At 39.8% G+C, this 24449-nt stretch overlaps 1 protein-coding gene across 1 annotated transcript in view; it reads left to right on the forward strand.

Annotated features, from left to right (window-relative positions):
• The first annotated feature begins 3279 nt into the window (after positions 1 to 3279).
• LOC146682049 (NACHT, LRR and PYD domains-containing protein 12-like) overlaps positions 3280 to 24449 on the forward strand; it is a 233161-nt gene continuing 211991 nt past the window's right edge. Inside the window, exons 1-5 of the mRNA XM_085448815.1 lie at positions 3280 to 3403; positions 7482 to 7566; positions 19243 to 19524; positions 22053 to 23820; positions 23900 to 24073. Coding sequence (XP_085304941.1) covers positions 19251 to 19524; positions 22053 to 23820; positions 23900 to 24073 — 2216 coding nt within the window. The 5' untranslated portion in view covers positions 3280 to 3403; positions 7482 to 7566; positions 19243 to 19250. The remainder of the gene's footprint in view (positions 3404 to 7481; positions 7567 to 19242; positions 19525 to 22052; positions 23821 to 23899; positions 24074 to 24449) is intronic.

Raw genomic sequence — 24449 nt, forward strand, 5'->3', positions numbered from 1 at the left:
CTAGGTAACAAAAGCTCAACACTGCACCCAGCATCCTGGAGCACTTCTGTTGTCTTTTGTACGTGTTTTGAGTTTTTACGTGCTTCTGAGTTTGTACGTGTTTTTACATGTTTTGGAGTTTTTACGTGTTTTGGAGTTTGTACGTGATTTGAAGTTTGTATGTGCTTTGTCTCTAGGGGCCACCATCAATATACTTTTATTTATTCACTCCACATAAAATGTAATAAATAAATCATATAATACAAAAATCAACTATTCACATTTCAACTTTTAACTATTTAAATTTTCAGCTTTTTCCTTTTAAACAAATTTAAAGTGAAACAACACAAAACACTGCAAACCACAACACAATTAAATATAAATTAAAATATGAAAACAAAAAGAAGATGCACATTCTCTGTCATATGGACCTGCATGAATAAACTTTCTGAATCCTTTATCATCTGCAACTGAAAATAGTTGTGGATGATTACTATACCTTTCTAATGTGACGTTGTTGGCCCTGGCTCTCTTTCTCTCTCTCTCCCTCTGGCTCTGTTCCTGTGCTGCTGAGTAGTGATGTGCGGATCGATCCTGAAATATCGATTCCTCCGATACCAGCCATTTATGTTCTAGAAGCGATTCTCACATTAAATATCGATATTTTAGTAATTTAGAGTAAATTTGTAGTTTATCATTAACAGGAACACAGTGGAAAGAAACTATAACATTCGGATTGTCTACATTCAAAGGAACTACTTCCTCTTCCGCCTTTCATAGTCATGTGCGAAATACGGCTGTATAAATGTCTCGCAGCCCCTTGGCGTGCGCAGTGTTGCCAACTTAGCGACTTTGTCGCTATATTTAGCGAGTTTTCAGACCCCTTAGCGACTTGTTTTTTCTAAAAAGCAACTAGCGACAAATCTGGCGACTTTTTCTGGTGTTATTGGCGACTTATTTATGACGACTTTTTGACGTGAAAGGGCGTGTTGCTCTTACTCTCAACAAGCAGCGGTGCGGCCGTGGGCACCTCACCCGTGCTAAAGCGCTCACGGGCGGAGGATAGTCCTCCCCCAGCTGCAGGAGACGTTCACACCTGTGCGTCCAAACTGCAAATGAACCGCGCATGAGCGAAGCCGCTGCTCCCGCACTGACTGTAATGCAGTCAGTTCTTCTTTTACTGTTATGCTGTTTTGTGGATCACAAGATTTAAAACTACTTATACACACACACACACACACACACACACACACAGTAACTCCACCAGAGCGCCTATTTTGGGTCACTTTTGCCGGTCCAAGCCCGGATAAAGGAGCAGGGTTGGAATTGTGACATTAAAAAACAATAATTGCTAAAAGAAATTTAATTTGTAGTTCTAAATAAATTCTAAATGCATTTCGGACATTTTTTGCTCACTTTATGTTTCTTCCACGATGTTATTTCTCTCTCCAACAGCGTAGGTTACAATTACATTAGCATGACCAATTATGCAAATTAGGCGATGGCGTAATTTAGCGACTTTTAGGACAACCAATGGCGATTTTCCTTACTGAGGAGTTGGCAACACTGGGCGTGCGCACTCACAACAATGGCTGAGCGTCATGTGCGGACGTATTTTACCTACACAAACAGCTGAGACGTGGTTTGCGATACATGTGGCAAAAAAGTGCTCCAAGAGTGAGGTGTTGTGGCCATATTAGGGAAAAGGGCTGTTGGGGGGGCTAAATACATTTTACAGGGTTTATTTATCGGATAAAATACGTTAAATGTCACCGTTATTATTGGCCGGTCCGGAAACAGCGGGGGTGTCCAAATTCAGAGGCTGCTTCCACCTGAGGACCCGGCCTTCGCGGTCTAAAGAAAGCCGGGTAGTACGTCACAGGCTCCCTCGGTGGAGTGAAACTCTGCTGTCTGCTCCTTGCTATCTAACATATAACCGGGCACTGATGTAATCTCTTGACCGTCTCACACTTCTGTTTAATCATTTTTTGTTTGACGTTTATTCAGCTGTATGAAAACCCCGGAGGAACCCTCCTGAGGGATTAATAAATTTCAATTTAATTTAATCTAATCTAATAACTTTAATCTCAGCCAAACCGATTTACTCACGAACAAATAAAACACTGAAAAAGCCAAACAATAACATTTTTAAGTTATCAAAGTGACTTATATATCATGTTTAACCCGAGTAGCAAAAGACCACGGCGGTTTGAAGATGATGCGTCGGTCGGCTCAGATATTTGAAGTTTACACAGCTACATTCTCACCTGAAAATATGTTAAAAGTTTTTTTGCGACCCAGAAAGGGAAATAAGAGTAATATTAAAACTAAATCGCTGCCACCATTGTTGGAAACTGGAATTGGCTGGCCGCGCTATGAATTCTGCAATATGGTTTTGTTGTCCTGGAAAATCGGGAGAAATTCAGGAGAATGGTGGCTCCGGGAGATTTTCGGGAGGGCACTGAAATTCGGTATTCTCCTGGAAAAATCGGGAGGGTTGGCATGTATGGTTGTGGCAACATCACTAACCTTGTCAAACACGTCAGAGTAAATCATATCACAGAATATGACGAGCTTATGTTGAGACGAACTGAAGAGAAGGACAGGTGCTGCTACCCATATGGAAAAGAAATAGTAAAAACTTATATGTGATTACTCATGAAAGTGGCCACTTTCATGAGTAAATCATATAAGGCTTACATGATTTACTCATGAAAGTGGCCACTTTCTCATTACTTTCATACATTGTTTTAGTAAGTATCCAAAACATACAAGTTTCATTATATAATTTTTCAAGGGATCTTATATCTGTTTTCACTCTTATATGCTTTTCATACAAGTTTCACACAAGACAGATACAAACTTTATAAGATTTATATATATCTTTTCCATATGGGTAGGGCAAGACAGACGTCTCTCACGGAGTCCTTTAGTGCTGCAGGCAGGCAAGGTGTTCAAATAGCGCACAACTTCAGTTTTTTTATTTCTATATAATGAACCTTACATTATTAAGTGATAAGAACAAGTAATCTGATGTCCTGTAATCATTATGATGCTATAATTTGAGATACAATAAATAAAATACGTTTTTGTACAAAGTATCGGTATCGGATCAGTATCGTCGATACCACCCTGAATATTACTTGGTATCGGATCGGAAAGAAAATCAGTGGTATCGCACATCGCTACTGCTGAGTGTAACTACCGCCCCTCCTCCCTCTGCCCAGCGTAGAGCACAAAGCTCGTGTGCAGAGTGAAGCAGAAAAAAAGTGCGAGAGAGAGAGAGAGAGAGAGGGGCTGAGAGAAAGAAAAAAAAACACGGGACGTCGTTCACGTCTAAGATCCGGCTCTAAGAGCCATTTTGTTCGCGAACGACCCATCACTGGTTCAGAGCAGCAGGAGGAGGAAGGTGGAGCTGAGGCAGGTGAGTGTTAACATGAATATGTTTCTTCTTATGACATAAAATAATTCCACGCTGTTCGTGTCTGTGGGTGAAACGTGAGGCCGCTCGGCTCCTCTGAGCGCTGGTTTCCTGTAAGTAGAGAGGAAGTGAGTTTAGCTGAGAGAGCAGGAGGAGAGTGAGAGCTGTGCTGAGGCAGCTGAGTGTTAACACCGCTCTGACATTACTGTGTCTCTGTGGCGGGAACAACAGGCTCCGTCAGTGGAGGCAAAAATAATCAGACTTTGGTTTTTCAAAGGAAACTACTTTATGTTGGGAGAAGCCGCGCGCTCATTGGATAACGGCTTGTCAATCTCAAGTTATTAGCCAATGAGGGTGCAGGTTCACAGTAAGACCCGCCCTTATCACGACATTTTTAAAAACTAAAATGCGACAGAAACTCTGGTCGTGTCTGTCCCTACCCGATCAGTACCGGAAACCCGATTGGTACCCCGCATGCGCAAATCTTACATCACTTCCTCTCTTTGCCAACATTGCAACATTCAATATATTTGAATGACACGGTTAGCGCCCAGTTAGCTCTTAGCATTTCTCAACAGCTCTGCCTCCTTTTCAACTACCGGGACATTTAAACAATGGATAATCCGTATCCGCAACAAATTTTTGCTTTTCTCCTCAACAGAGAGCGTCCCCCGATTGAACAACAGCGCCGTAAAATAAGAAGAATGGTGCCTAATGACAGAGTTAATAATACAGACTTTATAATATGTCACGTGAAGATTCAGCAGCCAGATGAAGTGTTTACTGGCAATTGACAGTGATAGCGGACATTATCATCACTTTTCCAACAATCCTCTCCACACAGACAAGCATAAACACACTCGATTATCACTAAATCAAATTTAACACACGTTTGTAATGACGCTAATTCAGTTTACAATAGGGTTCATTCTCTCAGCCAGCAGGTGGCGGTATCCTCGTACACTGGGGAGTACACTGCCATTAAACGAACAGAAGAAGAAGAAAACCCCTGCACATGCGCGGTACGGATCAGGTAGACCCGATTTGTACGGTCCGACTTTGCACATGCGCAGTAAGGATCGGGAGTCCCGATCTGTCACTATCTTTTTATTTTTTTGTTTTTGTCTACATTATCCGGTTGTTCAGTGATGATGCGACGAATCCTACTTCCGGGTCTAAAGTAGTCTGCGTTTAATATGGCATTTGTGTTGTTAACATGTTTAATGTTATGTATTTTCTTCTATTTGATCTCAAAAAGCTCCTAAAACAGTCAGCGATCACTGTTGACCTCCCTCGGCTTTTATTACCGCTAATCATTTATTTAAGCTCAGTTTTTAAAACCTTAGGATGTAACTACAGCCCAGCCCATGCAGCAGTATATGAATGACTAACCTCGTATTGTGGATGGATTATCTCAGTTGTTCTCCTGGCTGAAGTTTGGTCCGTTTACAGCATCCTGCCATGCGATTACATTTGTTCCTGACCACTGAGAACACTCACGGTAACTTTTATCAAGTGGAAAAAAAGTTAGCTTGTTTATATTATGCTAACATAGCTGTGTCGCTAGCGGTCACGTAGCACATCATTATATACCAGCTAGCCAAACTTCAGTAACCCTACAAACGTCACTGCTGTTTAGCTTTCTGTCTTCATTTATGCTGGAAGTGATAGCAGAGCTGTACGTTTTAATTTGTTTCCAAAACCCCGCAGTCAGGACATGCTATATTGTATTTAGATAGAAGCTAGCGAGCTAACTCCCTGCTAACTTCTAACTCCGTTAAATGTCATAAATTCCGTTTTCATGGATGCCTGGATGTTAAACTCAATTGTTACACCTGGTAGAGCAGAACGCTGATCATTTTTATTAAAGATGAAAGAATTTAGACAGTTTTTCAACTCTCAGTAATGCCATAGTGATCGTTTGATATATGGACCTGCAGCGGAGTTTAGACCCAGACACGGCTAGTGACGTCAGACTGAACAACCGGATATTAAATGTTTCATTATCGGAAACATTTTAAGAGATACTTGTTATTCTTAACATCTTAACAGGTACTCTGACCTGTAACTATCGTAAAATGCTTCGACCGGAAGTAGACACCTTTCGCGCATGCGGGGTACCGATCGGGTTTCCGGTACGGATCGGGTAGTGACAGTGTCCAAATTCATCGGCTGCATCCTCCTGAGGACCCTGCCTTTGCGGCGTACGTGGGCTGGGTCCTCAGAAGGTCGGATATGCCGGAAGTAAACGGCTGGGGAAATTGGACGGTCTAGCCTTCTGATTAGGCTCACCGCTGTCTCGGTGGAGTTTAATAAACTCGGTCCTCTGCTCCTTGCTATCTGCAATATAACAGGACACTGGAGTAAATTCTCGACCGTCTCATACTTCTGTTTAATCAGTTTTCTGTTTGATGTTTATTCAGCTGTGTAAAAACCAAGGAGGAACCCACCCGGGGGATTAATAAAGTTTTATTTTATCTAATCTAATCTAATAACTTTAATCTCAGCCAAACCGATTTACTCACGAACAAACAAAACACTGAAAAAGTGTAAAGTGTAATACAGGCATGTGCAGGGCGGGGGGGGGGCTGGAGGGGCTTGAGCACCCGCCCCTTTCCTGATGGGTGCCCAAAGTGCCCTTTTGTTGAGGCAATTTTTAAAAAAAATTTATTTATTTATTTTTATATGTGTGTGCGTGCGGAGTCCTGTCTGTGCCCCTCAACAATAATATTTAACTATTAATCACAGTTTTGCTAAATAAAAGGATCTGGCTTGCATCAGTCACATGATCACATTTAACCAATGATCGCCCTTGATGGCAGAACGCGCTGGTTACGAGCCGGGAACGAGCTCACAAAGAGCACGCGCATTTGTTGCGGTCCGGAGCTGTAGGAGAAACACAAGTTAACTCAGAGACACAGACTGATGCGACAAACCCAGTAAGTAGGTGTACAGCGTACACTGTAGTGTGTAGCACCCAGGAGTATTGGCTTATTACGTACACGTTGGTAAGATGTCTTGTGGTAATTTGACGAACTGAAACAAACGAGCGTGCTGTGTGTGCAACAGCGTGACAAACATTACCTGTCCTTTTATTAACTGCACATGTAGTGCTGGTCATAGCTGCTGGCTACCTGTGTAAGGCTGTCATGGGTCTGTAGCTCTGTCACCGTTTTAGGGAACATATTTAGTTTCAAAGTATTTAGAAACATATTTAGTTTTAAAGTAAGGCTTTTCCTGCCTTTCTGGGGGGGATTATATTTCACTAAAAAAGTGATCTAATATGCATGTCCACATAATTATGCATTATTATTATAATATTCTAAAAAACACACGCTGTATTTTAAAGAACATACATTAAGAAGCAGATTATATTAGATTTATATTTTTAATAAGACAAAGTTTGGATTTTACAGCAGTAAAATTATTGTATCTCTACAGTTTAAAAATGTAATAAGCTTTGCCCCTGCACAGAGTGGATAGTGAAACAAATGGAATCATCATAAATACATTATTTCATATTTATTACTTCCCCCTCCTCTTTGCTTTATTATTGTAGCTCTAGTAATAAATAATAATGTAAGGATGCCCACAGTATATACAGTATTCTGAAGAAGGTCTAAAATGTCACTGTGTGTGTTTTATTTAGATGGATTTAAAAAAAAAAATATTACTCATGATATAACATTGTCCAGACATGGCTGGTAAGGACATGAGGAGGAAACAGTAGGAGCTGTGTGAGGCTACTAAAGGCAGGGCTATAACATTTTTCTGTCATCATTTTATTATAGATTAAGTGCAAGAGTTGTTAGGTGTGGATAATTTGATTATAGTTTATTGCAATAGCAAGTTGTGCCTTGTTCTCAGATAGACAGCAAGTGGAGAGTGATGTATGAAATGATGGGATGGAAGGAAGAAGAGAAGCAAAGAGTGATTCACAGGCAGAGCCTAAATTATTTCTCACAGTTTTTTGTTGCCTTATGGTTCCAAGCGCTGTCACCAATCTTTGCATTTTGTTATTATCTCATGACACTTGTTTAATCAGCTACCATCTCTCCTGTGGACTTTTTAATGTCTACAGTCTCAGATCAACACAGCCCTGCCCTCCAGCACTATCAGCAGCAGGAGCAGCAGAAACACCTCAACAGCAACATTGTACCCATCAGGTAAAACATCGGCTACGTTTGCTTTGCCTTGTCGCCACCTCACAACAGTGATATAGTATGATGCGATCCCATATTAGATTGTTGATGAATGTGTGTTGTTGTTATTCAGCCTGGTTCAATGTGCCCCTTTTTAACTTTGAGCACCCGCCCCTTTAAACGTCTCTGCACGGCCCTGGACTTATATATCACGTTTAACCTGAGTAGCGAAAGTCCGTGGTGATCTGAAAATGATGTGCCGGGAGTTGTGCCGTTCTCGGTGGCTTCAGTGACCCTCGAGCTCCTGGCTGGCTATAGTGCTGGTGGGTAGCAGACGTCTCCGAAAACGTCGAAGCACTTTTGCAAATATGCGGTATCTTGATAAACCGAGCAGATATTTGATGTTTACACAGCTACTTTCTCGCCTGAAAATATGTTAAAAGTTTATTTTGTGACACAGAAAGATTAGTATGAGTAATTTTAAAACTTAGTAGCGGCCGCCAAATTGAGGAACTGGATTTGGTGGTCATGAAAATGGCATTAAACAAGTCCCCAGGGACAGATGGACTCACTACTAATTTTTATCAATTCTTCTGGAAGGACCTAAGAACTTTATTGTTTGATGCATTAAAGGAATCGATAGAGAAAAAAAGAACTGATGCCGAGCATGAAACAAGCGCTGATAACCCTGATCCCTAAATCGGGTAAGGATAAAAGAATTTTAGACAATTTAAGACCCATCACCTTAAACACTGACTATAAGATCCTGTCTGGAGCTGTAGCTGAGAGGCTAAAGAAAGGCATCTCAAACATTATCAGTGAAACGCAATCAGGTTTTTTGAAAGGAAGACAAATTCATAACAATATTGGGCTGGTTTTGGACCTCCTTGAGTACAGTGAAATAATCCAAGATGTCACGGTCCTGAGTCTGTGGACTCAGTGTTTTTCTGTTTGTATTAGTTATCTTTGATTTCATGATGTGTTTTGATTCTCTTGGGTTTGATTTTTGTCGCTAGTATTCCTAACTCCCTAGGTCCTTGGCATTTCTTGTGTTCTCCTTCTTAGGTCGTGGTTCTGTGTTACTTCTGTTAGTATACAGTCATCTCTGTCAGTGTGTCTCTTGTTCTGTCACTGTATCCCCTAGTTTAGTCCACGTCTGTTCAGTTTCCTGTTTTACTTTGAAAGTCTGTGTACTATGTCAATGTGTTGAGTTTTGCCGCCCCTTGTCTTGTCATGTCTGATGAGTCCCAGCTGTGTTCTCCTCCTGTTTCACATTCCCTAATCACCTCAGTATGTATTTAAGCCCTGTGTTTTTCCCTGCCAGTTGTTGCGTCCTCCACGTTTGTTGTGTGTGTATTCATTGTCGTCTACCTTCAGCATCTCCAGTCTAGTTAGTTTAAGTTGTTGTTTATGTATCGCCAAGGGTGACTCACCAGCAAATAAAGCTGTCGTTTAAGTTAATGTTTTTTCTCTGAGTCCTGCACGTGGGTCCAGCCACTGACAGCCACACAACTCATCGTGACACAAGAGAGAGGATACATGCTGTTCTTAGATTTTTACAAAGCATTTGACTCAGTTGAACATACGTTCATATTAAAAACTCTGCAGTCTTTTGGTTTTGGACAGGAATTTATCAATGTTATAGAGATGCTATATAATGACATTAACAGCTCTGTTTTGCACATATTCAACTCTGTATATTTTATATATTTTATTATTATTTTTTTTACTATTTAATTTGTAAAAATGTGTATACACACACACACACACACACGTAGGAAAATATTTAGTATACACATCCAGAAATGCATACACTATTATATATTGTACATATATTTATTAGTTTCAGATTAGCCATTCTTGTATTTTGCTCGTTTGTGTTGTTGTGTTTGCACATCTCTGTTGCTTGTGGGGCTCGCCCACAAGAATTTCACTCGCATGTGCTGTGCCAGTGTGCCTGCACATGTGATGTGACAATAAAAGTGATTTGATTTGATTTGATTTGATTTGCTAGAACATGGTACATGTTCAAGGTTTGAGGTTAATAGAGGGATAAGGCAGGGATGTAGCAGCTCACCACTTCTGTTCATCATGGTTGCTGAGTTATCTATTTTGATTAAAAACAGTCACATTGAGGGGTTAACTGTGATGGGTGAACAGATAATAATCAGTCAGCTCGCAGATGATACCACCCTGTTTTTAAAAAATGAGGACCAGATTCCTTTAGCCTTGCAGGTGATCAACCACTTCTCCAAAGCTTCTGGCCTGCAGCTGAATATTAATGAATAAGAAATTCTAGCTCTGCATGAGTGTCCCCTGCAAGCAATAGATAATATACAGATAAAAAAAGAGGTGAAGTATCTGGGCATTGTAATTTGCAAGGATAAGACATCAACTGAAAATAAGAATATCTGTGCCAATATAGAAAAGTGTAAGTCAATTTTAAACAGGTGGCTGCAAAGTATGGAACTCCAAAGTGTTCAAAATTAAATAAATAAATAGGTCAAGATGAAATAAATAACTATGTGAATAAATAAGACACAGATATGTAATGTGAGAATGATATTGTGAAATAATGGAACACATTTTGAAAACAATGCTCATTATTGTGAAACATATTACATTCTGCTATATATATTTTCTTATTATTGTGAAATATTATTTCATGGTCATTATTTTTCACATTAACAGAGATTATTCCTGAGGCATTTTATTTATTTCCAGCCGTTTATATTCCAAAATGACCTTTTTTCAAAGTCAGTCTTTATTTCAAAATCCCGTTTTTCCCGATGGTCTATTTATTTCATAATGCGACTTTTCAGCAGAATGACTTTGTCTGTCAATCAAGAAAGACAGGGCGGAGCCAGTTGTGTGATTGGTTGCTCCTTTACTCAGACATAAGTAATAGCACATGAATTGTCGATTTAGGTTTAATGGTGCAATGCATCTCCTATGCAGCTGGCGGCAGTATGCAGCTCAAAATAAACTTAAGGCACCGACAAATGCAAAACACTGGGCGCGAATAACGTTACAGGTGTATCAATTCTTGTGAAGGGCATGGCTGCAGGAAACAAGTCCGTTTCTGAGTTACTCAGAGAACTTGCTAACCGCTTAGATTGAACGTCTTCACCTCAGTCTGCGTATTGCAGCAGTGTACTGGAGATGAAGTGGTCCCTGGTCCAAGTTCTCATCACAACCGCACAGTGTTAACGTTAGCAAATGCTAACGCTATACAGCTAGCTCCACTCCACGAAACGCTGTTCAGGGTAAGTAACGATATGTTATTATTGCTTGGTTAGTCTGTCTGTCTGGCAAAAATGAGCTTTTTAATCAGTTTAGTCACAGATTTTTTTTTAATACTGTTTTTTATCATAGCAAAGAATTCTATAAATTAGGTAAGAGAAAATAATTGTCTTCTGGGTTAATGTCTGTATTACTATTTACATTGTTGTAGGTAATAGTTATTCATGACTGTTTTAAAGTGGCTTATCTTCTGTGCTAATATGGAAGACAAGTAATCTATGTGAAAGAAAAGAAAGCAATTTTAGTTCAACGTAGTGATTTTGTAAGTGGGTATAATTTGAAAATGCTTTTACTAGTACAGTGGATGTTCTTTAAATATTTAACATTTAAAGTGTGTGTCACTTTACAGACTCCAACTTCAGTTTTGGTTTGGTCTCACCGTTGTAGGTCATAACACAAACAAGTCGTCAAGTCAAGCAGCTGAGGAAAGGGCTTAAGGAAACCATGGTATGGCCGCTTCTGACAGAAAGATCAGACATCATTCCTCCTTTCTTACCAAGGGAATCAGAGACTGCTCCCTGTTGTGAGGTAAGGTCAGGTCACATCTTTTAACATCTGAATAGTAAAGCTATTTGGTTAATTTATGAAGGATGAACATTAATTGTTGACACAAAACACCAATATACTGTTTTGTATGCGTGGGTTAGTTGAACAGCTGGGTTACATTTAATAAAAATACACCTAATGTTGCTGATGCTCTTAAGACTACAAGATAAGTAAAGCTATAAAATGACTGTGGCCTGCCACAGAAGATGAAGATGAGGAAGAAGAGGAATGCTCTCGAGGATAAATGCAGAGTGGCAGGTTACCTTCGGTCCTTCATTGAAAATGGTAAGTCTGCTGCGATAGGTATTTTGCCATTGGTTTTCTCTGATTATACTTTGGTAAATTACATACAGTCCAGTGATCTTGGGTCATTAACAAAGTACACTATAGTAGAGCTGGGCGATATGAGATTTTTTCATATCACGATATTTATTTTTATTTATTTTTTTATAAAAAGGACAAGAGCGGTGAGGTCTATCGCAATAGTTTAATTTTTCTATTGAGAAAAAGTTATTTCGCAATACATATCGTTATCGTTCTATCGCCCAGCTCTACGCTATAGTATAATTTTGTTTTGTTATTTGCTCCATGCAATACATAAGAGTGGTGGCATTATCAGTTGCACTAGAATTGTATGTAGACTACTTTTAGCTTTGTTAACATAAAAATATCTATAAAAGCTACAACAGCAATTTGAGTGGGGCAAAAATGTCTGGTGCCCTGTATGTAAGTGGTCATCTTTTATGGTATTTCTCCATAAAAGATTCAAAATAATGAATATAGGATGTCATTATAGTTTAAAACAATCTTCTGTTGCAGCATCTTGTGCACAACAAAAAGCCCTCATCAAGTTTTGGACAGGATGGGAAGTCTTGCCGAGAAATGACTGTGGAAGTGGTCAACAGCAATCTTCCAAAGTCTTCCACCGGTTTTGAAGTACTACGTCTTCCTGCACACTACTGTACCTATGAGTCATTTCTAATGGACATTCAGGTGTGTCTCAACTCTACTGACTCAGGTTTTGGTCTGGTTTACGATTGATTCCATAACCACATGGTAAAATTAGACCATTTCTTCTTTCTTGCATCACATTACTGTACTCGGTGTTCAAAGAAACGGACAATCTAGTGAGTTCTAGTTCTTTTTAATACACTTGACAGTGAAAAATACAGAGTACAGGTGTGCATTTATGGCTTTTTTAATATAAACTGATGAAGAGTTCAGATATCAAAATCAGTTGTTCACTGTACATTATAAATTACACAATATGTTTTGTTTATACTCGCTACTGATACAAAAAAAATTTCTAGAAAAAATTATTTGAATTAAGATGTTACACTACTGTACTGTGTTCATTGTATTAAATCTGCTCAGAGTTGACATGTACTGTATATCCAACCAAGAAATGAATATCATTAAAGTGACAGCTGTATAAAACAAATCCTGTTTTATAGCCACTCACTGTTTTGTTGAAAATGAAATTGCTTATGCTGTTTTGAGTCAGTATTAGCTACAAAGCTGTAGAAATTAAAAAAAAAAAAATCCTCCTGACATAGAAACTGATTAAATGTAATAATGTCTTTCTACAAGTGATTCTGAAGTATTGGTAGCACAGCAGGGTCTTGTTCATTCAGTGCATCTGGGAGCTGAATCTCAGGAATGGTGATCTCATTTGATGGGCGGCGATTATGTTGTCCTGTCCAGTCCACACCATAATCCTCATCAACCTGAAAGAGCATGCACATGTTTTAAATCTAAACTGAAGAGGTGTTTCCTGCAGCTGTTCCTAGATGGACTTATTGAGTCTGCCAGGGCCTATGTGAGTTGCTTAGGCATTGGCTACCAACTAATTATTCATTCACCCATTCTAGGTCAGGATTGGTTCTCTTCAGGTATAACAAATTTAACTTTGTTTAAAGTATTGCCATCTATACCTGACAGGTGGGATAAAAGAGAATGGCTTGGGAGGCGCACAGCAAATCTCAAAGTTTTCCAATTAATGCTGAAAGAACCAAGGATGTAAATGTATTCTTGTTTTAGCTTTACCGAAGACACCAGAGAAAGTATATCTATAATGCTGCTGAAATAGACAAAACCATTTCAATAAACTCGCTATTTAACATCAACCTTGTTATGCGTTATCAGAGAACAATCAACTGCAAACAGCAATGAAACATTCAACTATGTACTATTTAAAGCACTAATGACCCTGTTGTCTAACAAGATGTGATAAGTAAGTAGACTGTGGAAAGCTGGTGGGTCTACTCTCTGTGTAAAAGGTTCCTACAGGCTCCACTGACCCCAGTCTCCGAGTTAACACACTAACAGCTAACACTGCTAAACGTGTCTCAACGCCGAGATGGCGCCGATAGCTTTAGCCGTAGCTGCCCCACTTAGTTTAGACAGTAACAAAAAAAAGTAAGCGATAATAATTCATTGTCAAACGTCATAATTAAGGTCAACACCTAAACAATGCTGTGTACAGAATCACACAGGTGCTCAATTACAGCATAAACTTACCTTAGACCATCCTCCGTCATTTTCCTCCTAATTGTGCTCTGAGACACAGAAAATGTATCGGCAATTACCCCGACGGTTATCCCGGACAGCACTAAAGTCCTGAGTGCTGCACCGGGATTTCTAGACGTGGACGGCCAACATTTGAAGACTGTTCTTCCTCGGCGTATTCCAAACGAACACGGTGCTGAATTGATCTTAAACCTTTGACAATGCTGTCATCGATGCGAACATCTTGAAGAGCAATTATCATCCCAAGCATTTCAGAAACATCTAAACGACTCAAAACAGTATCTACAGGTAAATGATCCCTCTCTATCTGATTTGCTTAAATGAGCAGAACTGGCTGAAGTTCACACCAGTCCGCCATCCTCCGTGACTTTTGACCTAGCACGCTGTTGCTAGCTGCAGTAGCCGTCCGCGGAGCCGGTATCCAGGAAAACTAGTCGATGGTAAACGATAAGCCAATAGGTGCAAAGGTCCAGCCCACTTACATTGATTGACAGACAAAGTCATTCTGCTGAAAAGTCGCATTATGAAATAAATAGACCATCGGGAAAAACGGGATTTTGAAATAAAGACTGACTTTGAAAAAATGTCATTTTGGACTAAAAACGGCTGGAAATAAATAAAATGCCTCAGGAATAATCTCTGTTATTGTGAAAAATAATGACCATGAAATAATATTTCACAATAATAAGTAAATTTATATAGCAGAATGCAATATATTTCACAATAATGAGCATTTTTTTCAAAATGTGTTCCATTATTTCACAATATCATTCTCACATTACATATCTGTGTCTTATTTATTCACATAGTTATTTATTTCATCTTGACCTATTTATTTATTTAATTTTGAACACTTTGGAGTTCCATAGCAAAGGGACATAACTCTGTTTGGGAGAATCTTGCTAACCAAAATGGACAGTCTGTCCAGACTAATCTATCCAGCCTTTTCTCTGCCCATATCTCCAAAACTAATTAAATCTATAAATAATCTTAATTTTAGGTTCATATGGAGGAACAAATGTCATTATATAAAGAAAAATGATATGATTAAGAATTATGAAGAGGGTGGGGCTAATGCCATTGACTTTGATGTTATGAATGGTGTACTAAAACTGAAATGGTTAAGATCTTTCATTAGGAACAAAAATTCCTTTTGGAACATTATTCCCAGTGTGATTTTTGGCAAAATGGGTGGAATAGACTTTTTGTTACGTTGTGACTTTGATTGCAGTTCGTTACCTGTTAAACTCTCAGCTTTCCATCAGCAGGTCCTTCTCTACTGGAAGATCTTAAGGGATTTGGGCTGTAGCTCATTTTACGGATGATAATGGGGTCTTATTAAAACATGAGACGTTTTGTGAGAAATTTGATGTAAGATGTACTGCTAAGAGATATAAATCCCTAGTGAAAGCCATCCCAGTCCCTTTGAGATCAATGATAAAAGAAGATATTGTGCACTCTAAAATTTCTCCTGGACTGAGGCAGCTCTGCATAGCTGGAGTTGAATTTGGTGACAGCAGGTTTACAAACAAAGTGATCAGGAATATTTTGATCAACGACATTTGCCCTAATCCGGTTAAAAGAAATTATATCCTTAAAGAATTTGAGACCATGGAGGTTAAGGCGATAAGAAAAAAGTATATTTCACTTCCTCTTTCCCCTAAAGTAAAAGAGGTTCACTTTAAAATCATTAATGAGGTTTATCCAACCAATGAATTCTTAAGACGGAAATTTAACTTAGATGTGAACGCCTGCACATTTTGTGAAAATGATATTGAAAGTCTGGATCACTTGTTTTTCTACTGTGAATCAGTGCACTCCTTCTGGACTGACATGTGGAGCTGGCTACAGTCCAGGAGAATTCAGTTACCACATTTGACGGTGACAGTAATAAAGTTTGGAATACTTGCTGAGAATGCAGATTTTGACCTGTTGATTAGGATGATTTTGTTAATGGGAAAATTTTTTCTTCACAAATGCAGATACTTTAAAGCTAAACCATGTATAAACAGATGGCTGAATGACTTTAGACTCTGGGCTAAATCGCTGAAACTTGTGAATAACAAGAAAGCTCATAAACTTGTTGTTTTATTTAACGAGTTTAATCTATGTTAAAAAAAAAGAAACCTCCCTATTTTATAATCATGCCTGCCATTTTTTGCTCATGGTATTTTTTGCCTTTGGTTCAAATCCTTCAAAATACATACAAAATCAGTATCGATACTGACGTAAATTAATAGAAATAGAGATGGACCGATACGTAATATCGCATCGGTCCATCTCTATTTCCCTGTCTGGATTAAGGAAGGTTGTAAAAGCAGCTCGATGTACAACCTGTTCTTTGGATCCTCTACCAGCCTGGGCTATAAAGGAACTGTGGTCAGCATTAGGACCCTACAACCTGTTTCTTTTAAATACTTCATTGAGTCTTTCCTGAATGTTTTAAATCAGCTGTGGTAGTACCAATCTTGAAAAAGCCTGGACTGGATGTTGACATGGTCGCAAATAGGGCAGGGTATCGTCACTGATTTCTAGAATCGATTTGATTCCGATTCACAAGGTCCTGAATCAATTCGATCCACGATTCGATTCAATTCGATTTGAATCTGGGAAATTTTGCCTCAGACAGTCAGAAATATTATAATTCAGATCAGTACATTTACATATTTTTGTATCTATAAAAAGGAAGCTGACACTCGCAAGACTTTATCAAAGGTGTGAGCATCACAGCAGAGGCCTTTGTGTCAAAGTAGCTGAAGATAAAACAGAAAAACATGAAGGTGGTTTTATAAAAATATTCTACAGTAGATCAAAAACGAAAGAAAACCATTAATCGACATATGAACATTACCTCTGAAGTTACAGCAGTTTTATGACAGACACAGCGTTTTGCAATTTGCATAATTTTAAAAAGTTTAAATTTGTTCAGAAGCCTGTTGAACGGCAGAAATTAGGTTTTCTTTTTGGAAGTAAGTAAAAGGAAAAAAACAGCGGCCGACAGCGCTGTAAACAACGGTAGACTTGTGCGTAACAAGCAAGCGAATAATGCAGAAAACAGATTTTTAGACAGGAAACTGTGTGTGTGAGAGAGAGAGAGAGAGAGAGAGAGAGAGAGCTGTGCATGACGTGTGATTTTATCCTGGTGGAAGCAAAACAGCAAAAGTCAGAGTGAGTTCATGACGATGTTTATGTGAAGCGTAGTTTGGATCTTCTTTTGCTGCTGGTTCAGTCAATATTGTTTGGAGAGAGATAAAACTAACAGCTTTAGAATCAGCGTAAAAAGGACGTAAACACAAAGCTCGGAGCCGCCGAAACATCAGAATCAGCGAGCTGTCGGCTTTCAGCCCCGACCGTGTCCGTGCCATCGGGTGAGAAAGGCGACATCTCACTGATTCTGATGTGTCGGCGGCTCCGAGCTTTGTGTTTACGTCTTTGTGCAGAATCCGTGTTCCTGCTCTCATTTACTGTTTCAGCTGTTTGGTGGTTGTTAAAGTTTTGTGAGGTTTAACCTGAGATTCTGGCGTTGGTGCAAAATGCAGCTGCTCGCATTTTAACAAGAACTGGGAAATTTGAGCACATTACCCCTGTTCTGAGATGTCTTCACTGGCTACCTTGTCAGGTTCGAGCAGATTTTAAGGTCCTGCTGCTCACCTACAAGGCTTTAAACGGATTGGCACCTTCATACCTCTCCGACCTTTTACACCTTTATGTTCCATCTCGTGCTCTCCGATCTCAGGACTCTGGTCTTCTAAAAGTTCTTAGAGCCAGAAAAAAGTCAATTGGAGAGCTTTTTCTTTTCATGCCCCGTTTCTGTGGAACAACCTCCCACAAGATATTCGGCAGGCTGCTCTGTGGAGGTTTTTAAAACCAAGTTGAAGACACATTTGTTCACCCGATCCTACATGTCTTAATTCTATGGCTTTTAGTTTTTACATTTTTATTGTTTTTAACTTGTATTGTGTCTTTTACCTGTATTGCTATGTATCGCTTTTATTTAATTTATCTCTTTAGTTGTACAGCACTTTGTTTGAAAGCGCTTTCTAAATAAAGTTATTATTATTATTATTATTATTACAAGGTCCACGTTTACGGGAACATCTGCTACAGATATGGGAGAATATTTGATTTCTATTGTAGACAGAAGCCACGGGTGTGTTCAGTCAAACGTTTAGAATAAACTTTGGTCTATAAATGTGTTTCATGATTTATTTTTAACTCCAACTGCTTATTTGTACTATGCTTTCATTTCAGAGCGCAATGAGAAATAAAAAGGATATTTTCAATAAAACTGTCACGATCCTGGGTCTGTGACTCAGTGTTTTCTGTTTTGTATTGTTAATCTTTGATTTCATGATGTATCTTTGTTTATTCTTACGTTTTGGTTCTGTGTTTTGTTGTACCTCTAAGTTCAGTCTTTGTATTTCCTGCTTTGTTGTGAAGGTCCGTGTCTCATGTCAGTGTGTTTAGTTTGCGTTTCCTCTGTCTCGTCTTGTCAATCACTCCCAGCTGTGTCCTCCTTCTGTGTCTCATTCCCTCGTTATCCCTCTGTGTATTTAAACCTTGTGTTTGCCTCTGTTAGTTGCTGGTTTGTCTGCGTATCTGTCAGGGTCCTGGGTCTCCTGAGCTAGTGGTTTCAGTTCTTTGTGATTTTTGTGTTATGTCAGTTTAGTTTGTGAGTTATTCTATGCTTCCTAGGTTTTGATTCCCTGCCCCCCTTGTTTCTCTGTGCACTCTGTTCTGTGTTTAGTCTTCTCTGTCCATTTGTTGCGCCCTGTGTTGTTGCCTTCTGTGTCTCCCTCTGTGTAACTGTCTATATAGTGATGTGTTGTGGTGCTTTGCTCCCACCCCTTGTGTTCTGTGTTTTCGTCTTCCCTTCGTGTACTTCTTCATATTCGTGTACTATTAGTTTTTAGGTTTTTGCTTAGTTTCCATGCTCACCTTCGCCATTTCTGTTTGTATCACCATGTGATGAATAAACTCACTTGCATCTGAGCTGCCTGCATAAAGGGTCCTTTGATAATTTACACACGGCTCGCAAACCGTGACAAAAACACTGGAAAAATTGGGCTGTTCTAAAACGTTTGACGGGTAGTGTATATATTTAGTTTATATATTTTCTTTATTTATAATAGTTTGTTTTATATTGTAGCAAAGTGTTACTTGGATACTTCTCTATGTGCTTCTTCATGTGCAATTTTGTTGCATTCTGAGCCTTAGAAATTTATTGTGATGAACTGCTGTTAGAATCAAGTTAAATTCTGATAAATCAGACAATTACCTCTCCAGCTGTTGTTACAGTCTTTGTTTATCGGGTCCTTACAGGGTAAAAGATGACGACACCTAAAGAAATCCTTCTGGGGACTTTGGAGGATTTGGGACGTGATGACTTTGAAAAATTTAAATGGCATCTGAAGAACGGGTCTGTAGAAGGTTTACCAGCAATCCCAGTGAGTAAACTGGAGAATGCAGAGAGGACGGACATAGTGGATCTGATGTTTGATACCTACTCTATCAACACTTTTGAAGTCACTAAAAATCTTTTGGGGAGGATAAACAAGAATGATCTGTTGGAGAATTTAAATAAAACCATCCCAGAACCCACAGGTAAGTCAGGGAATGACTAAACAAAAAATACATAAACAATAAAAACATTAGTTAACATTACACAGGTGCCATTAAAATCCATATAAATAATAAATCCAAAACACTTGCCAACACTTTCAGGAGTGAGAGACTGCAGAAAGCCAACAGTTTGTGTTTTATGCATCTGCACAAATAACCTCCTGTGTACACACATGAATATCTGCTCTTTGGGTTGGTTTGATTAAAATGGGACCAGCAGCAGGTTTTCTGCCCATTTTACAGATTTATATTGTCAGATTGGTTTTAGAGCTGTTTTATCAACATAAATGAGGCGACAACAACAGTTTGGGACACGTCACAAATATGATCAAAGTGCTTTCTCTTAAATCTATTTACCAGTTGAAGGTAAAGTTAAAAAAATGGCTGCCATTTCTTTCTGCTGTTTGGAGACCCAAACAAAAAAATGCCCAGACAGTAAATGCTTTTTATTATGGTTGATAAACAGGACACTAAGGTGATTGGTCAAAGGTTGGAGGAAAGCCACAGTTCTCCTTATACGACTGAAATCCACCATTTCAGCTCATGCTTTTTCTTCTGCAGCTTTCTTGGAGATTCCACTTCAGCCTTCTGCTGGCAACGCTCCCATTACCATGCTTCCCATAGGCAGCATCATTAGAAAACATAGCATACATTTACACTGCTATGCAGATGACACCCAGCTCCATCTGTCCATGAAGCCAGATAACACACACCAATGAGTTAAACTGCAGGAATGTCTTAAAGACACAAAGACCTGGATGGCCGCTAACTTTCTGCTTCTTAATACAGATAAAACTGAGGTTATTGTACTCGGCCCTGAAAATCTTAGAAATATGGTATCTAACCAGATTCTTACTCTGGATGGCATTACCTTGGCCTCCAGTAACACTGTGAGGAACCTTGGAGTCATTTTTGACCAGGACATGTCCTTCAATGCACATATTAAACAAACATGTAAGACTGCTTTCTTCCATTTGTGCAACATCTCTAAATTTAGAAATATCCTGTCTCAGAGAGACTCTGAAAAACTAGTTCATGCATTTATTACTTCCAGGCTGGACGACTGTAATTCATTATTATCAGGATGTCCAAAAAACTCGCTGAAAAGCCTTCAGCTAATCCAAAATGCTGCAGCAAGAGTCCTGACAGGGACTAGAAAGAGAGAGCAGATTTCTCCTGTATCGGCTTCCCTTCATTGGCTTCCTGTTAAATCCAGAATTCAAAATCCTGCTCCTCACATACAAGGTCTTAAATAATCAGGCCCCATCTTATCTTAATGACCTTGTAGTACCATATGACCCTGTTAGAGCACTTCGCTCTCGCTCTGCAGGCCTACTTGTTGTTCACAGAGTATTTAAAAGTAGAATGGGAGGCAGAGCCTTCAGTTTTCAGGACCCAAAAAGATAGTTGGGGTTTTTTCAGTTGTATTATTGTAGGTTCTTTATCTTACAATATAAAGCACATTGGGGTGACTCTTGTTGTTATTTGGAGGAATTAAAAAAAAACTTTTATACTTGAAATTCTTTCATTTATTCTACATATTTATTCATCACTGGCTCCATAGTGTTGTTTATGTAATATGTGAAATGTTGCTAGTATTGATTTGGTGCTGTATAAATAAACATAATTAAATCGAATGTGTCTCTATAAAACCTGCCCTCAGTTATAACCCAAGTGTCAGGGCTCAATGGCTCATGAAAAGGAATGGAGTCAAGCACAGAACCAAAAAACGGAGGCTGAGTGACTTTTAACAGAAATGTATTTTACTAGATTTCTTGACGGAGAAAGCTGAATCACGGCTAAATTCAACAGCAAGCGAGGTATTATGAGAAGTGCAGAGCTGAGGCCAGAACATAAGCTGAGGCAGGTCAAAGGAACAACAGGGGCAGAATCGGGCGAATAGAAACTATCCAGGATCACTGGAACAAAGGAGATAATAATCAGAGTGGTCCACAGTGTAGTGAATGAGTCCAAGATTTAAAAACTAAGAGGTGTTACGTGGCTGCAGGTGGAGATCAGCTGGAGGAGGAGATGAATTAAATCTGGGTACAGAGTGAGATGTGGGTGCACAGGGAGGCAGGCAGGTGAGGATGGCAGTTTGCAAGAGTGAGTTTTCCCAGCAGTGGCAGGCCAGAATCCTGAGGCGTGACTTATGGCGAGAGTTGGAAGATATATCCAGGTGCCGACTAGGGAACAGGAAAAGAGGGTTACGCGAAACAAGCTGAGGAGCACAAGACAAAATGTGAGGCAGAGAACTGACTGTGGTAAGCACACAATCTGGAGAAGGTTCATTGTGAGTGCTGTTCATAAATACTGCCGGAGTAATTGGCAACAGGTGAGGAGCAGGGAGGAGTGAGGAGGGCTCCACCCAGGGGAGGAGAGCTGATGCTGTGGAAAGTTACTCAGACTCACTCGGATCATGACACCAAGAGTCCAGTGAACTGAACACATAACCACAGTAACCAGAATGCAGTTTTCTCATTTGTGTCATTTGCTGTTTATTCATGCAGAGATTCTCACTGAGTGTCAGCTCAAACTCAAGTCAGACCTGAAGCAGAAGTTCCAGTGTGTGCTCGAGGGGATTTCTACAACAGAAAACCCGACCCTCCTGAGTCAGATCTACACAGAGCTCTACATCACAGGGGGAGGGACTGCAGAGGTCAATGATGAACATGAGGTCAGACAGATTGAAACAGCAACCAGGAAACCAGACAGACCAGAAACAACCATCAGACAAGAAGACATCTTTAAACTCCCACCTGGAAGAGATAAACCAATCAGAACAGTGCTGACAATGGGAGTGGCTGGCATTGGGAAAACAGTCCTAACACAGAAGTTCACCCTGGACTGGGCTGAAGACAAAGCCAACCAGGACATCCAGTTCATGTTTCCATTCACTTTCAGAGAGCTGAATCTGCTGAAGGAGGACAAGTTCAGCTTGGTGGAACTTGTTCATCACTTCTTTACTGAAACCAAAGAAGCAGGAATCTACACCTTTGAAGACTTCCAGGTTGTGTTCATCTTTGATGGTCTGGATGAGTGTCGACCTCCTCTGGACTTCCACAAAACTACAATCCTGACTGACCCTAGAAAGTCCACCTCAGTGGATGTGCTGCTGATAAACCTCATCAGGGGGAAACTGCTTCCCTCTGCTCGCCTCTGGATAACCACACGACCTGCAGCAGCCAATCAGATCCCAGACTGTGTTGGCGTGGTGACAGAGGTCAGAGGGTTCACTGACCCACAGAAGGAGGAGTACTTCAGGAAGAGATTCAGAGATTCGGAGCAGGCCAGCAGCATCATCTCCCACATCAAGACATCACGAAGCCTCCACATCATGTGCCACATCCCAGTCTTCTGCTGGATCACTGCTACAGTTCTGGAGTTTGTCATGAAGAACAAAGAGAGCAAAGATCTGCCTAAGACTCTCACAGAGCTCTACCTACGCCTTGTGCTATTTCACCTAAAAACGAAGGACATCAAGTATGATGGAGGAGCTGAGACAGAGTCGTGCAGGAAGATCATTGAGTCTCTGGGAAAACTGGCCTTTGATCAGCTGCAGAAAGGAAACCTGATCTTCTATGAATCAGACCTGACAGAGTGTGGCATCGATATCAGAGCAGCCTCAGTGTACTCAGGAGTGTTCACACAGATCTTTAAAGCTGATGAGTGCCACATGTTCAACAACGTTGTTTACTGTTTCATCCATCTGAGTATTCAGGAGTTCTTTGCTGCTCTTCATGTCTATCTGACCTTCATCAACTCTGGAGTCAACCTGCTTAAGAAACAATCTCCTCTCTTTAAAATCTTCCAGAAAACACTTACTGTAAAAGACTTCTACCAGAGTGCTGTGGACAAAGCCTTAGAGAGTCCAAATGGACACCTGGACTTGTTCCTCCGCTTCCTCCTGGGTCTTTCACTGCAGACCAATCAGGATCTCCTATGCATGCTGACACAGACAGGAAGTAGCTCACAGACCAATCAGGAAACAGTTCACTACATCAAGAAGAAGCTCAGTGGGAAACTGTCTGCAGAGAAAAGCATCAACCTGTTCCACTGTCTGAATGAACTGGATGATCGTTCTCTAGTGGAGGAGATCCAACAGTCCCTGAGATCAGGACGTCTCTCCACAGATCAACTGTCTCCTGCTCAGTGGTCGGCTCTGGTCTTCATCTTACTGTCATCAGATCTGGATGAGTTCGACCTGAAGAAATACTCCCGTTCAGAGGAGGCATTGTTGAAGCTGCTGCCAGTGGTCAAAGCATCCAAGAAAGTGCTGTAAGTGAATCTATGAACAAATATGTTTAATAATGCTAGATGAATAAAATAATATGTCTCCATTGTTATTCTTCCTCAGGCTGAGAGATTGTAAACTCTCAAAAAGAAGCTTTGAAGCTTTGTCTGAAATTCTCAGCTCCCCATCCAATCATCTGAGAGAGCTGGACCTGAGCTCGAACAAGCTGCAGGATTCAGGATTGGATTTGCTGTGTGTTGGACTAAAGAGTCCTGACTGTAAACTTGAAACTCTCAGGTAAGGATACAGACGTTTTGACACTTTTTGACTCTTAAATCTGTAAGTTTATCTTGATGTGGACGTTCAAAGTCAGCACAATTTTCCTTTTAAGTTCCTGAGTTTATATTTTTGACTGTCAGGTTGTCTGGACAGATGTTTTTATTTTATTTTGTTTTTTTTACTTGTCCCTAAAGTCAGAACTAAACCCACATGTAGATAACTTTCTGTTACTGGAGCAGCCTTCCTGAAGACAGCAGTGTGTTTTCATGCTTTTAAAGCCAAACTCACCTTTCAGACCTGGCTTTCATTTATTATCTATTTTTGTTTGTTTATTATATATTTATTTCTACTGTTTAACTACTGCTCACATCTTTTATCCTCCTTTTTAATTGTT

The sequence above is a fragment of the Copadichromis virginalis genome, linkage group LG23, assembly GCF_057382275.1.
Source record: "Copadichromis virginalis isolate Kocher_CV1m ecotype Utaka linkage group LG23, C_Virginalis_male_GT1.1, whole genome shotgun sequence".
Lineage (NCBI taxonomy): Eukaryota > Metazoa > Chordata > Actinopteri > Cichliformes > Cichlidae > Copadichromis > Copadichromis virginalis.